This window comes from Excalfactoria chinensis, chromosome 19 (genome assembly GCF_039878825.1).
Source record: "Excalfactoria chinensis isolate bCotChi1 chromosome 19, bCotChi1.hap2, whole genome shotgun sequence".
NCBI classification, from domain to species: Eukaryota; Metazoa; Chordata; class Aves; order Galliformes; family Phasianidae; genus Excalfactoria; species Excalfactoria chinensis.
The window spans coordinates 41442-55060 of record NC_092843.1 but is presented as its reverse complement, the minus strand read 5'-3'; the positions used below and the strand labels follow the sequence as shown (position 1 = coordinate 55060).

The 13619-nt window shown below is 50.2% G+C and overlaps 2 protein-coding genes across 6 annotated transcripts; one reads left to right on the top strand and one right to left on the bottom strand.

The window, feature by feature from the left end:
- The first annotated feature begins 98 nt into the window (after positions 1-98).
- On the top strand, positions 99-5228 carry CDCA8 (cell division cycle associated 8). Its single transcript, XM_072353627.1, has 10 exons — positions 99-289; positions 391-519; positions 737-777; positions 2290-2365; positions 2673-2809; positions 3465-3544; positions 3792-3890; positions 4076-4202; positions 4604-4690; positions 5021-5228. The coding sequence occupies exons 1-10, from the start codon at positions 208-210 to the stop codon at positions 5063-5065; spliced, it is 903 nt and encodes a 300-aa protein (XP_072209728.1). The 5' UTR covers positions 99-207; the 3' UTR covers positions 5066-5228.
- A 1437-nt stretch (positions 5229-6665) lies between these two features.
- Positions 6666-13178, bottom strand: LOC140260795 (ATP-dependent RNA helicase DDX25-like). 5 transcript variants are annotated; one of them, XM_072353471.1, is made up of 11 exons: positions 12360-13178; positions 11898-11945; positions 11197-11332; positions 11033-11125; positions 10821-10923; positions 10348-10462; positions 9824-10001; positions 9270-9507; positions 8557-8719; positions 7891-8079; positions 6666-7367 (listed from the first exon to the last, which is right to left on the bottom strand). In XM_072353471.1, exons 4-11 carry the CDS (start codon positions 11092-11094, stop codon positions 7306-7308), a joined length of 1110 nt encoding a protein of 369 aa, XP_072209572.1. In that variant the 5' UTR covers positions 11095-11125; positions 11197-11332; positions 11898-11945; positions 12360-13178; the 3' UTR covers positions 6666-7305. The 5 variants fall into 5 exon arrangements, with proteins under 5 accessions (XP_072209572.1, XP_072209571.1, XP_072209576.1 ...); XM_072353470.1 differs by lacking the exon at positions 12360-13178 and adding an exon at positions 12061-12279; XM_072353475.1 differs by lacking the exons at positions 11898-11945; positions 12360-13178 and adding an exon at positions 11766-11820.
- Between the last annotated feature and the right edge of the window lie 441 nt (positions 13179-13619).

The window sequence follows — 13619 nt, the reverse complement described above, 5'->3', positions numbered from 1 at the left end:
AGGCCCGGCTCCGCCGCTCGCTCCTCGCAGAGCCGCAGCACAACGGCCGCGGTCGCCGCGCCGTGCGTCATCACACCGCGCCGGGTTCCGATTGGCTGCGCTGCCGCTCCGGAGCTCCGATTGGACAGCAGGCGCGCGTCGGGCGGCGGTTGAACGCGGCGCGGGCGGGAGCGGGACTCGGTGCGCTCGCGCCGTTCCTCGGTCCTGATGGCTCCTGCCCGCAGGAAGGCGGCCGCGGGCGCGCGCGGCAGGAAGCTGAGAGCCTTCCTGAAGGACTTCGACCGGGAGGGTAGGCCGCGGGAGGGCGGGATGCGGGAGGGGAGGCCGAGGCCGGGGCCGACGTCGGTGCTCGGGTCCGGGACGCGTCCGACGCTTTGTCCGTCCCCGCAGTGAGGAGCCGGATCGAGCAGCTGCGCACGAACGGAGAGCGCCTGGTGAAGGAGATGGAGAACCTGTACGACGTGGAGCTGCTCCGGCTGCCCGTGGAGCTCCGCGAGATGAACTGGCTGGAGTTCTTCGGTACCGGGGCGGGCGGGGCTGACCCCGGAGCGGCGCTCGGAGGCTGCGGCTGAGGAGCGCTGGGACGCGGGGCTCGCGCGCGTGGGCGCGGGCGGGAGCGCCGCCCCCTCTGTCCGGAAGGCCGGCTGTGCGCTGCCCTCTCCTGCCGCGGCCGTACGGCGTTACAGCGTTACGGCGGGTGCTGGTGCCGCTTCCAAAGGAAATGTCTTCTTTCCAGGTAAAGGGGGAAGCCGACGAGTCCTGGAAGAGGCGGTGTCGGTACGTATCCGGCGCTAATAGGAAACTCCCGAGCGCGTGGTGTGTTCCGGTAGGAGACGAAGGCTTTGTGCATCTGCAGGAGCTGCTGCGATAGTGCGGGTTAGGCGTGCAGGTGCCGCGTTAAGACTCAGCAGGAGGAGATTGTGTGGTGTCTAATGCAGGGTTTGTGTGCTCGTGCTGCTCCTTGCCTGGCTTTCCAGGCCTGCTTTACTTCATGGGATCGTTAAGGCTGGAAAAGACCTCCCAGATCGCTTCCAAAATTCCTGGGTGATCGGGGTTACCCCTCTGAGTTGTGATATCGCCACAACACACTTACTCTAAGTAGCATCAGAAGCATGTGGTGTGGAGGGGACCTTTCCTTTCAACATCCAGTTTGAACTGGTAGTCAAGGTGCTAAAAGGAGCTGAGCTTCAATACTGATTGTTTACAAAGCAGCTCCTCAACCTGCATCAAATGCTGTTAAACCAGGCCCCAAATAATTTATGCCTCCGTAGGTCTGCGGGGGCTGCAGCGTTCCTCTCTTCAATACCTGCCAAGCCTCTCAGGGTTCTGCAGGAGTTGAGGAGGGCAGTTCCGTGGCACTGGGAGCGTCCACTGAAGTTTTCTCCGTAGTTCCTGCACACCCTGTGCCACTCAGTGTTACCCAGCTCTGGGGAAGATCCCCAGCCAATACTGGTGATGAAAAGCACGTTCTGAAAACATGGCGATGTGAACAGTGTGATTCCATTGGTTTGAATGTTACAGAAACATCCAGAAATTTTGAGGGGGAGAAAAGGAAAAGCGCGAGAGGAGGGAAACTTGAAAACCTGTTTAAACATCTCTCAGCGGAGAGACTGACAGATTCCCTGGGAAGGCAGTGAGGGAGTAAAAGCATTAGCGCTCTCGGGAGTGTAACTTGTGAGGCTTAAAGCATGCCATGTTGTTTACAAACACCAGACGGGTATCCCAGCTGTGCTTTTAGTGCTCTGCTATATATGCACGCTCTGGGCAGTACACCCAGTACTGCCTCTGCCAGTACACCTCTCCCAGTGCTCTTTGCATTTTAACATTCTTCATGGTCGTAAAGGAAAAAAAGAACTAAACACGATGTAATCACTTTCATTTGGTTGCTCCATCATCACACATGGAGATCACTTGCCTAATGCAGCAGCCCTTCTCTCCCACTATCTGTAAGGTTGCGTTGCTTCCCTGGAGTCATTCTGAAGTGTCCTCAACTGTGGGGGTTTGCTCCTAGGTCTCTGGAAGAGCATGTGCCTTTCAGTAAGCGAAAGCACTGCTGTGATGGTTGAGCAGCAGGGAGTAGGTGAAGCGTGCTTGCAGCTGCCCGGCAGGACATGCTGCCTCTGAAGGGCACCGAGACTATTATGTCCAGAATAACTTGGAAGGACCTCGTTTGAGCACAACAGAACATAAAGATATTTTTGCTGAAATAAAGATTTTGCCTGCAACTTTGACTTACCGCAAACTCACACTACTGATCATCCTGACAATATTATGGCTTCTTAATCCTAGGCAGACTTGGGAATATCAGAAATAAACAAGCTAACAGCAGAATTTATCCAGACTCCTTTAAAATTCGTCGGGAAAGGTCAGTAGTTAACATTCTGTGAATACTGATTTGGTTCTTAGCTACAGCCTTTGAGATGTTTAAAGACAGGGATGTAATTCTACCTCTGCTCCTGCAACCTGAAGTAGTTTTACTTGCTTTAATTAAAGTATTCTGAATAATTCATAGCCGTGTTCTCTTTACTGTTGTCATCAGAATTCAGATTTTAGAAGCAAACTGTTGCCAAAGAAGCTTGTAGTATATTTCCTTACCGTAGCTAATGGTCAGTTATGTCACGTTAGTTTTTTTTTTCCTGTCAACTTGAATAAATGCTTTCTCCTCTTTGTAGAAAAATCTAAGCAGGGTATTGAAGCTACAGAAGAAGCAGCAGAGGTTCCTTTGCTTCCTCCAGCAAAGAAAGTGAAACATGATAGCCAGCTTCTCCTGGAGCAAGCAGCTGTGAGCACTAATCCAAGAAACGGAAAGGTAAGTAGCTGCTCTTTGTGCTGGCTTTCATTCCCAGGATATAAACTATGTAGTGAGATGATGCTGATGCCTATGGTGGGGCAGCTGTGCAGGATGCTGTAAGGGTGGTTTTGAAAAAGCTGTTGATTCCTGATTGTTCTGGTGACGCTGGAAGCTGGCTTTCATTGGCAGGTAGTGCAGTTACTTGTGGCAAGCAAAGTGACTGCTGCGAGTTACCTCTGCTCTTATTCCTGTTGTACTTCTGCATGTGAAAGTCATCCTTCTCATCTGAGCAGGTGTGTTCAGTGTTGTTGTATGTAGGGAGTGATATTCCCTAGAGCAGAACAGTCTGGGCCACGTCGAAAATATTTCACAATAATGCCTTTCATTTTTCTAGTTTATGAATTCTGCTGCAGGCAATAATAAATATGTGAGCCATCCTGAGTCAGAGTAGAAGTTAACGTGGTCTGTTATCCTCCTGAAGTTCTAAAGCTGAACTTCAGGGAAAGGATGTGAGAATAACACTCGAAAGGGGAAGTTCTCAGCTTGTTTCAGACTCTCGCACTGCAGGAAGGAGCCTGCTGAGCCAAGTATTACATATGGGAGCATTTGCTTGGTGCAGACTTGGCTGTCACAGGAGAAGGAAGTGACTGATTTGGCAGCTAATGTGTTTCAGGTGAGGACATCCACTAAAAAAGCACCAGCATCCAGGAGCAGAAGAGCTCCTTCAGCAAGAGTGAAACGCGTGAGTAAAAGGTAATGGCGATGAGTTTCGTGGCAGGATTTCAGAACCAGAGAGTAATGGTGCAGTGCTAACGCAGCTGCTGAATAGGATGGCATGTGGCCTAGCATGCTGGATGCTGTAGGCATGCTGTGCTGTAGGGCGATCTGTGAGAACCTTGGGTTGTTTCATCTAAGTCTTTGGTACAACAGTGCTTACCTATCTGTTAAAATTATTCTTCTGAGAGCGTGGCTCTACTTACATTTGCTTCCTTTTAAGCAGATCAAGCAAAAGCAGCTTTGTCACTCCAGCTACTGGCAGAAATCTTGATCTCTGTGCTCGAGGAGGCACCTCCATCATCACACCCAGGTTTGATTCCAGGTTTGTATACTATTGCATTTCTCTGTTAATTTCTTATACAGAGGAGGGCCTTGCTGCTTGCTCCTTACATCTCAGCTGTCTATATGCAGAATATTTTCCAGCAGCATCTTGAACCTGCAATGGAAGACTTGGTCCAAGTGCTTTAAGCAGTTGTAGAAAAATTCCTTACCTGTTGCTTTTTCCAGAGTTTTCAAGACGCCGGGTTTGCGCACGCCCGCAGTAAATGAACGTGTTTACACCATCTCTGCTAATGGCAGCCCCCTTGCTGATGGCAATGATGTCTTCATTACTGTTCCTGTTGGAGGAGGGGAGGTAAAATCAAACTTGGGTCTGTAAAAATCCATGCAGCAAAGAGAGAGCTTGTACCTTCTTGCGGGCCTTATCAGTTTCAAGGGACTCCTGTTCATCCGTTCTTGCCCGCTTACTTGTGCCACCACAGGAGGTAAATGTTGCTTAAAAGGAACCTGAAGAAATTATTAGTCAGAAGCAGGATCTTTTTGATCTGGTCTAAGCAGAATGCAGACTGTTGCTTTGCTGCTCTTTAAGTACCTTCTGCTCACGGTTGGTACACCAAGGGCAGGTATGAGATGAGCTGGTCAAGCTGGATGTGGTTCTTGGCGCATACATAGTCTCCTCGTGTGCGTGGAGTTTTATTTTTGCTGCTTCTAGCTGCTGCAGCTAAACAGCAGTTGCTGGTGTTTGGCTTCTTGCAGAGCATTCGTTTAACAGCAGATGATCTGACCAAGAAGAATCTTCTTCATCTCAATCCGGAGGCACGAGGCATTATGAAGAAGCTATCTGTAAGTCTGTTTCTTTTTTTTTTCTGTTTGAGACCTGAAGCTGTAATGCAGCTTTGTTTCTGTCCTTAATTGTTGTCCTTAACTGTAGAGCTACTGAGCTATGACTGAAGCTTCCTATTTCAAGTCTTGTATCTTAGCTTCTACCCCTGGTGAAAAGAAGCATGAACTGGGAAGGGAAGGAGGGATAAAATGTCACACTTGTAGAAAAATAACTGTTGTCAGCATTTTGAAAAACTCAATTGAAACCAAAGGTGTCTTCTGCTTCAGGTGGAAACTGGAAGCGGCTGTGGGTTATAATCTCTTTGGCTATTGATGAATTTCTCTTTCTAGGTTCGTCTTGCACAAGCTTGTAGCAGTGCAAAAACCCATAGGTGAAGGGCAATGAATGTCAACACCTTTTGTAAACGTGGAACTGCTATAAGCTACAAGTACATTTTATTTGGCGTCTTATTACTCTGTGAGCATTCATTTAAATAAAACAAAATTAAAAGAAAACAAAAAAACCAGCAAAGCCATTAAAGCCAGAGCTGTACAACTGATAACACGGTTAATATGCAAATATCTTTTTCCAGCTGTCTGCATGGTTCAGTTGCAGCTGACATGAGTCACAGCTACCTGGCAGCTAATAGCGAACCATATTCATCATCCAAATCTTTCATCCCCTTGAGCTGCTGACGCTACCACCAGCTGTTCAGTGTCCCAGCAGCATCCCTGGCACCGGGCCTGGGGGGACTTCGGGCTCAATCTTTTCTATCTCCTGATTGAAACGCCGTGCTTCTGTGCCGTGCTTTTGTGCCCTGCTCAGGGGCTCTGGGTGATGAATAGAGCCCTGGGGGCACACAGCTGCGGTGGGGAATGCAACTGCAGCTAGGGGCTGGCAGCAGAATGGTGCAGAATGATGCAGAATGATGCGGAGTGGTGCAGAATGGTGTAGAATGATGCTGAATGATGCGGAGTGGTGCAGAATGATGCAGAATGATGCGGAGTGGTGTAGAATGATGCTGAATGATGCGGAGTGGTGCAGAATGGTGCAGAATGATGCTGAATGATGCGGAGTGGTGCAGAATGATGCGGAGTGGTGCAGAATGGTGCAGAATGATGCGGAGTGGTGCAGAATGGTGTAGAATGATGCTGAATGATGCGGAGTGGTGCAGAATGATGCGGAGTGGTGCAGAATGGTGCAGAATGATGCGGAGTGGTGCAGAATGGTGTAGAATGATGCTGAATGATGCGGAGTGGTGCAGAATGGTGCAGAATGATGCAGAATGATGCGGAGCGGTTCGAGGATTCCTGCAGCAGCCACCAGGGCCGAGGAATGGCGCGAGCGCACCGAGTCCCGCTCCGGCCCGCGCCTCGTTCAACCGCCGTCCGACGCGCGCCTGCTGTCCAATCAGAGCTCCGGAGCGGCAGCGTAGCCAATCGGAACCCGGCGCGGTGTGATGACGCACGGCGCGGCGACCGCCCCCTGCTTGCGAGGGCGGGAGTGGCGGCGCCATTGTGCTGCGTGCGGGTTGCAGGGCACGAACGCTGGCGGCAGGTGTCTGTGTGCGAAGGTGTCTGTGTCCAAACGGGTCTGCACAGGAACACCTGGTGCTCAGGGCATAGGAGGAACACCTGCGAACTAGTGAGCGTCCACTTGTTTGAAGATCTTAATTGGGAAAAACATGGAGTAGCAGAAGCAGCTCAGGGAGAGCTGCATGAAACGTGGCTTTTATGAGGAAGTTGAAAGGAATGCATTAGAAAGAATTTAAAATGACAAAAACAGGTAAGAAGCAAGTGTACTACATCTATTGTCCTGATAATAGATGGGAATAGTTGAAAGCAGACTGAAATGGATAGGGGAGGAAAGACTGAGGAAGGAAGCACATTCTTACTGATGGAAAACCAATTTAAAGCAGCTGCAGCCTCTCACTGCTTCACTGAACTTGGGTCTGTGTACCAGCATCAAAAATAACCCCCTCTAAAACAAAGGCGTCGTTTAGCACTGAATTGCTTTTATTTAAAAGGAAAAGAAACCAGTAAGAAAATAACATTTTTTCCCTTTTGTTCATAATCTTTAACAAACTGCTTTTTGGCTCCTCAGAGCTTCCATTTTCTCTTCACGCCTCCCTGAAATTTCCACGTTACACAGCAGTGTTGCTTCTGTTCAAGACTAGTTTCTGCACAAACCTCAGACACCGAGATGGCTGAGCTGGGACTTGTCTGCTGTAAACTTCTTTCTTTCAGAGAAAAAAAAGCAACACAACAAAACAAGGAATAGTGCCCTCAGACAACAAACAGTGCCCCAGGAACATAAACCACCACTTCTAAACAAGGAGCAGAGCCCAGAACTGGGCAATGGTATCCCAAACAGCAACAGTACCCAAAACAGGCAAACGGTGCCCCAAAACTGAGGAGCATTTTCACAAAACACCAAGGTACGTTCCCCCAAAACACTGAGGAAACCAATCAGAATACTTCTTTAGGCTGAGGGTTTTTCCCCTCCTCACCTTCTAAAACGTCACAACAAAACCAGGTACCACCAGGAAGTTAGAAAACTGGGAGATTTTCTCCTGGATTTCCCATACATTTTAAACCAAAATGTGAGCTCTTTGGAGCTAAGCCATGCTTTTTACTCAATTTTCCAGCTCCTCAAGCTTGTCCATGCAGTCTGGGTCCAGCTTCACGATCTTTGTCTCTGTAGAAAGGCAAAAATGTCAGTGCAAGAAGGAAAAACATTCCTGGCAATGGCGAGGTGCCACTGCTTTGGGACTGCTAAAAAAAACCAAGATTTGTATAGAGCGTATAGAAAAGCATGAATTTGGGTTGGGTGGGATGTGATCCGGGCTTCCACACACTAGCAATTAAGGTACAATTTTTGAAAGATGTTTTATCCCCAAAACAACAAACATTATTAAATGTTTTAATCTAAAAAATAGAAGATTTGGAAGATGCTCTATCCTAAAAGCAAGCAACGTTTGGAAGATGTTTTATCCTTGTAAGACAGCCCTGTCCTTTCATAACTGGGAAAAGCATGAGAAAAACACACCTGGGGTGGGCAGGCTGAGGGAACTGAATCAGAGTCACAGAATAGAATTGTCAGAAACTCATGTTCTAGCTACAGCAGAAATGAAAACTGGATGACCAAGTGGTGAGCTTTTAGTCCTTGGCTGCACTGGAGGAACAGGGGAACAAGGGAACGGGGAGCAGGGGGCACTCACGGAAATGTTCCTCTATGCAGTGCACGAGGTGTACGCTGTGGCTGTCCACCATATTGAAGGCGATACCCCTCTTCCCGAAGCGCCCTGCCCTCCCGATGCGGTGCAAGTAGGTCTCAAAATCTGGCTGCTTCTGACGGTTGACGGGAAGGCTGAAGTTCACCACAATTGTGACTTGGGCCACGTCAATCCCTGAGTGACAGAGGATTCTCAAAAAGAGCTTTCTACCACCCTAAAAGCCATCTCCCAACCCCTTCCAAAGGCTGCTTCTTAATTGCTGTGCACGCTGGACAAAATCACTGCTTCATTTGCATTTCTGATCACTTTTTCTCTACAATTCCCATTCTAATCCCTCTTTCCTTGCCTTTCTGACCAATCTTCCCTTGCATTTCTGATCATTTTTTTCTTTTTGTGATCATCCCTTTTGCCTTTGAGTCCCCACTGTGATAAATTTTTCCCAGTTCACAGAATCATACTGACAAAAGCCTCAGCTTTCGTGATAAAGTTCTGCCTGTCAGTGCATGATTGGAAACTTGAAGCATGAAACCTAAGTGCTTAAAATCATTCAAAGTGAAGGGATTTCCACATGACAAGGCTCAGAGCAAAGGAATTTTCATAGGAGAAGCAAGTGGATTTCCACCCTTCACTGTGTCTGTTTTTGGGACTGACCTCTCGCACAGACGTTGGTAGTGATAAGAACCTTCTCCTTGCCATCACGAAACCTCTGGATGACGTCAGCTCTCTGCACAATGGACAGCTCTGCTGTCAGCATGGCCACTTGGTGCCCGTCCTGAATCATCTTCATCGAGAGCCAGTCTGCACTCCGTCGGGTCTGCATAAGTGGGAAAAGGCTGAGCTTCCTTAGCAGCTCCGCATCTGCTGCTCTCAAACGACAACTTTTCAACTTCCCCAAGTCCTTACTACCACTCCTCTAACTTAATGCCAATACATCACTTTACCAAATTCTTGCTTGCTCAGTGCCAGTCCTTCACATTCCCAATGATCATGCTCCTTTACACTGAGCCCCTGGTGCTTTGGAATAGGCAGAGCCTCAAAATAAGGCAAAAACAAGCAAGAAGTTGGGACACAAAGTGCCTTGTTAGGACACAAAGGAGCAAAAACGATGCAGACTTTGCTAGACACAAAGTCTAAAGGTTGAGGAAACACAGAATAGTTTCCATGCAATGCCCACCATGGCAGTTAAGTAAACGTGGTCTCAACAACTAGGTGCTGTTACCACACTGAGTTTTAAATGCTATCAGTGTGCTTCCCATCCCTCTTCTGCATTCATTTGTGGCAATCTGTGGAGCAGCAAAGGTCACTCTTGGGTTGACCACGGCAGACAGATCACTGGTTACTCGTTGCTTGCAGATGAGATGTACCTGGCAGAAAATCATGGCCTGGCCAATGGTGATGCTGCCATAAAGGTTGCAGAGGGCCTCATACTTCTGCTCCCAGTTCCTGCAGACAAAATAGTACTGCCTAATGTTGGTCAAAGTGAGCTCCTCCTGTCGCAGCTTGATGATGATGGGCCTGGAGACAATCTGCAGGGCAAACTTCCAGAGAGTTTCCTTGAAGGTGGCGGAGAAAAGCAGCATCTGGCAGTCCTTCGGGAGTGCCCTGGGACAGGACAAGAGTTTGTCAGACCTAGAAGCTCGTTAGCACTAAGGATTCATTAAAAAGAGGACCTAACCCTAACCCTACATAGCACTGTGGACCTGAGCACTGACAGTTTGTTAGCCCATGGAATTCATTAGCACTGATGACACATTTACACTAGGAATTTAACAATGAATAACTTAACAATGAATGCAAGTCTTAAAGGAAAAAAAAAAACAACACATGTTGGAGAAAGCAAGCCCTTTGTGAAAAATCTTACCTTCTTCCTCCCTCTTTTTGCATTTTCCCGTGCCAAAAGCATATTTCCATGACTCACCTCTGGATGCGGATGCTCTGGGAGGAAAATCCCTGTGTGTCAATCATGACGTCAGCCTCGTCCAGCACAAACATGCAGATCCTCCTCATGTTGAGCAGTCTCCGCTTGAAGCACCAGTCCAGCATGGTGCCTGGTGTGCCGATGACAATCTGCTCCTCCAGCACAGTGCCTGCAGACACTGCCAGAGAGGGTGCAAAAGAAGGGAAAGAGAGGGGCAAAGGGTGCCAAAAAAAGGAGAAAGACACAGCAGTGGGCAAAAAAATGGGAGACAGGTGAGGGGCGGGCAAAAATAAATAGGAAAGAGATGGGACAGATAAGGGAAATGCATGGAATGGTAATGTCCATGGGTGTCTGTGACAAAAAGAAGCCCAAGGTCATCAGGATGGCTCCTTAGCAGCAGCACATGAATGCAGCCGCCATCAGCAAGCACTGCACAACCCCTGGCACTTCAGGGCTTAGGAAGGATCCCTATATTCACTTAGGGATGGCTAACTGCTGTAATCACTCATCAGGGCTGGACTAACCTCTATTGCCCTGCACAGCATAGGTGACCTTGATGTCACTGCAGAACCGCCCCATCTTCTCAGCCACATGGCCAATCTGCAGGGCCAACTCATAGGTGGGAGCCAGACAAAGGCACTGGGGGGTGGAGAGAAGTATTAGCCAGGCATCAAAAAGCATTGAAAAGTATAAATGAGCAGCAACGAGGAAGCTGCAGATTATAATAAGTGTCAATTATGATGTTCAATATTAGAGACTTCAATAAACTGTAACCAGGATGCTCGAGATTACAGTAAGCAGTAACCAGGATACCTGAGTTTATGATGATGCTTGAGGTTATGAAGAGCAGCAGTGACGATGCTTGAGATTATAATGAACAGCAATTATAAAACGGACAGAAACCCAGAGCTCTTCCTGCAGACACCCCATAGCCACACATAACAGGAGCAAACCCAGATCTCCGCCCTCACCCAGCGGCCGTGCCCCTGCTGCATACCTGCGGATACCTCTCAGCACCTCTCACTCTGCTCAGCATTGCCAGGACAAATGCTGCTGTTTTCCCCGTCCCGGACTGGCTCTGCGCAATCAGATTTTGGGGTCTGCAATGGAAATGTTAACAGTGAAAGTCTGGGGTCTCTGTGCCAGCACCTCACAGGGGAGGCAGAACACAGGGGCTGACTCATCCCTTCCTGTGGGGTCAGGACTCACGGATGCGCCATCAAGATGGGCAGAGCATTCGCCTGGATCTTCGATGGTCTGTTGAAGCCCATGGTGTACACGCCCTGTAAAAGCTCCCTTTTCCTGTGAAAAAGCACAACCCGGGGCGTTCTATAGGAACTGGGGCGTGCGAGGCCGGGTGCTGGGGAACTCACAGGTGCAGCTCCTCGAAGGTTCTGATGGAGAAGAGTGGGGAGGAGGGGTCCTGCTGCAGCACCTCCACGTGGTGGCTGTTCTCTACCAGCGAAGTGTGGAGCAGCTTGTTGAGCAGTGAACTCTCAGCCAGGTTCTCTGCAAAGTGGGGACAAACACGCGTTGTAAAAAGCAATGCGTGCGTGGAAAAAATGGATACATTCCTGAGAATAACATACAGCAATGAATCCATGCAAAAGGGTCGAGCCAGCTGAAAAAAAGCAGCGTGAGAAAAATTGATCGTGAATGTGTAACAAAACTGTGTGAAACCACAGCAAAATAGGAAAAGCCTCACGAGGGAATTGTGGGAGCAAAAAATGCACCGGGTAAAAAACCAAAACCAGCCGAAACCACGATGAAAACTGCTAACGAAGGAACGCCGCGAATTTGTAAAAGAAAAGAATAACATGAAAAAATGACTTCGTGCAAAATTTGCGAATGCAAAAAATTCATGAAAAAGTAATGAAAAAAACAAATGAAATTGTGAAAAATGTGTGAAATGTCTGGAAAAAAAAAAAAAAAGGTGAAAAACCTGCAGATTGTGCCACGCGGCCCCTCGCACCGCCACAGCCCGCAGCAACGCGGCGCCCCGCCCGGCCCCGGGACTCGGACTCGGCCCCGCCGGGCCGCGCGGCCCCAGAGCCCGAACGAGGCCCGCACGCACCTCGCTCCTCTTCCTCGCTGTCCTCATCCTCGCTGCCGTGGGGGGGCTCTGCGGACGGGAACCGACGAGGAGCGCTCGGCACGGCCCCGGCCGGGGGTCCGTCCCCTGGCCCATCTCCGTCCCCAGCGCCCCGCTCCGAGGTGGGACCTCGCGCTTCCCTCACCCCGACGGTGCCCGGGCAGCTCCCGCCGAGGGCCCGGGGAGACCGACCCCTCCTGGCGCCGAAGGGAGAAGCCGTCCCGGCCGAGCGGCCTGGAGCTCGGGTAGCCGTTTGGGGACGGGCTGCGCCCCGGCGCCCTCGGCCGCTGCGGCCCTCGACCGCCTGAAGCCGCCGCCGCCATCGAGCCGCCGTTAGGTGTGGAAAATGGCGGCGGTGCGGCCGTACCGGGCGGGCGGGAGGGGAACGGCGGCGGGACGGGGTGCGAAGGGCCGCGGGGTCAGGGATGCGAAAAGGGACCGCACCGTGAGGGAACGTGGAGACAGAGACCGGGACAGGAGCCCCGCCGTGGGCTACGAGGGGTCACGGGCACGAGGATGGCAGCGGGGTCTGCTTCACGGGCTGCGAAGAGAAGCGGGGACACCGAGACCCCGCCGTGCGCCGTGATGGGGTCTGGGCGGGGACGGGGCGGCCGTGCCCTTCGTTGTCACCGCCCAGGTAACGGAAGGAGCCGCTGCTGTCAGTGCTGAAGGACAAGGAGCCGCTGCTGTCAGTGCTGAAGGACAAGGAGCCGCTGCTGTCAGTGCTGAAGGACAAGGAGCCGCTGCTGTCAGTGTTGTAGGACAAGGAGCCGCTGCTGTCAGTGCTGTAGGACAAGGAGCCGCTGCTGTCAGTGCTGAAGGACAAGGAGCCGCTGCTGTCAGTGCTGAAGGACAAGGAGCCGCTGCTGTCAGTGCTGTAGGACAAGGAGCCGCTGTCAATGTTGTAGAACAGCCTCTCGGCAGCACGATGCTGCCCCCAAAAATGTTGGAGAAAATGCCTTTGGAAATGGTTCGTCATCCAGGTCTGTGCTTCCAAATCAGTCCAGTAGGGATCTCATAGTTGTGCTCATTGCTGTCAATTAAACGTTAACACATCAAGACATCTTTCTCACTGTAACATCACTTTCCAGGCTCAAGTTTAAGTTACGGACTGTAAAACAAAGTGTAAGAGTTCTGTAAAATGTCATGTAGAAGAAACGTCCTCGTGCAGCCCCTTCAGTGTCCAGGCACTGCCTCAGAATCCTACAGCCCTGGAAACCCAGAACCTTACAGCCCTAAAAATGCATAAACTTGGAATCCTAGAAAACTAGTATCAGGGAATCTAGAGTCTTAGAATCCCACTGTCATAGAATCCAGCATCACACAGGGTGGAAAAGACCTCAAAGGTCATCAAGCCCAGCAAGGAGATGCCGTGCCACGTGAGTCCCTGCAGCTGCGCCCCAGCAACACGAGGTCGGCCCAGCAGGACGATGTGCCACAAAAGGTGGGTGTTGTGTCACAGGTGATTGGCCACAGACAGGGCTTTGTAGTAGAGCTGGCAGTGCTGGATTGGTGGTCAGACTTGGTGGCCTTGGAGGTCTTTTCCAACATAAATGATTCCATGACCCCATAAGCAGATCTCTGTAGAGGAGCTGCTGTCTGAGCAGCCTGAAAATCTTGGACCTCACGATGTTTTATTTTGTAGTGCTCTTGCTCAGCTGCGATGCTTTGCTCTTTTAATCGTTCCAAACCATCCCTGGCTTC

Coding starts and splice junctions, on each gene's coding strand:
- CDCA8 (XM_072353627.1), top strand. CDS start 208: ATGGCTCCTGCCCGCAGGAAGGCGGCCGCGGGCGCGCGCGGCAGGAAG. Junction 520..736: donor GAACTGGCTGGAGTTCTTCG/GTACCGGGGCGG, acceptor TCTTCTTTCCAG/GTAAAGGGGGAAGCCGACGA. Junction 4,691..5,020: donor GCATTATGAAGAAGCTATCT/GTAAGTCTGTTT, acceptor TTCTCTTTCTAG/GTTCGTCTTGCACAAGCTTG.
- LOC140260795 (XM_072353470.1), bottom strand. CDS start 12,238: ATGGCGGCGGCGGCTTCAGGCGGTCGAGGGCCGCAGCGGCCGAGGGCG. Junction 11,946..12,060: donor GCTGCCCGGGCACCGTCGGG/GTGAGGGAAGCG, acceptor TCCCGTCCGCAG/AGCCCCCCCACGGCAGCGAG. Junction 11,333..11,897: donor CAGCGAGGAAGAGGAGCGAG/GTGCGTGCGGGC, acceptor CCCACTTTGCAG/AGAACCTGGCTGAGAGTTCA.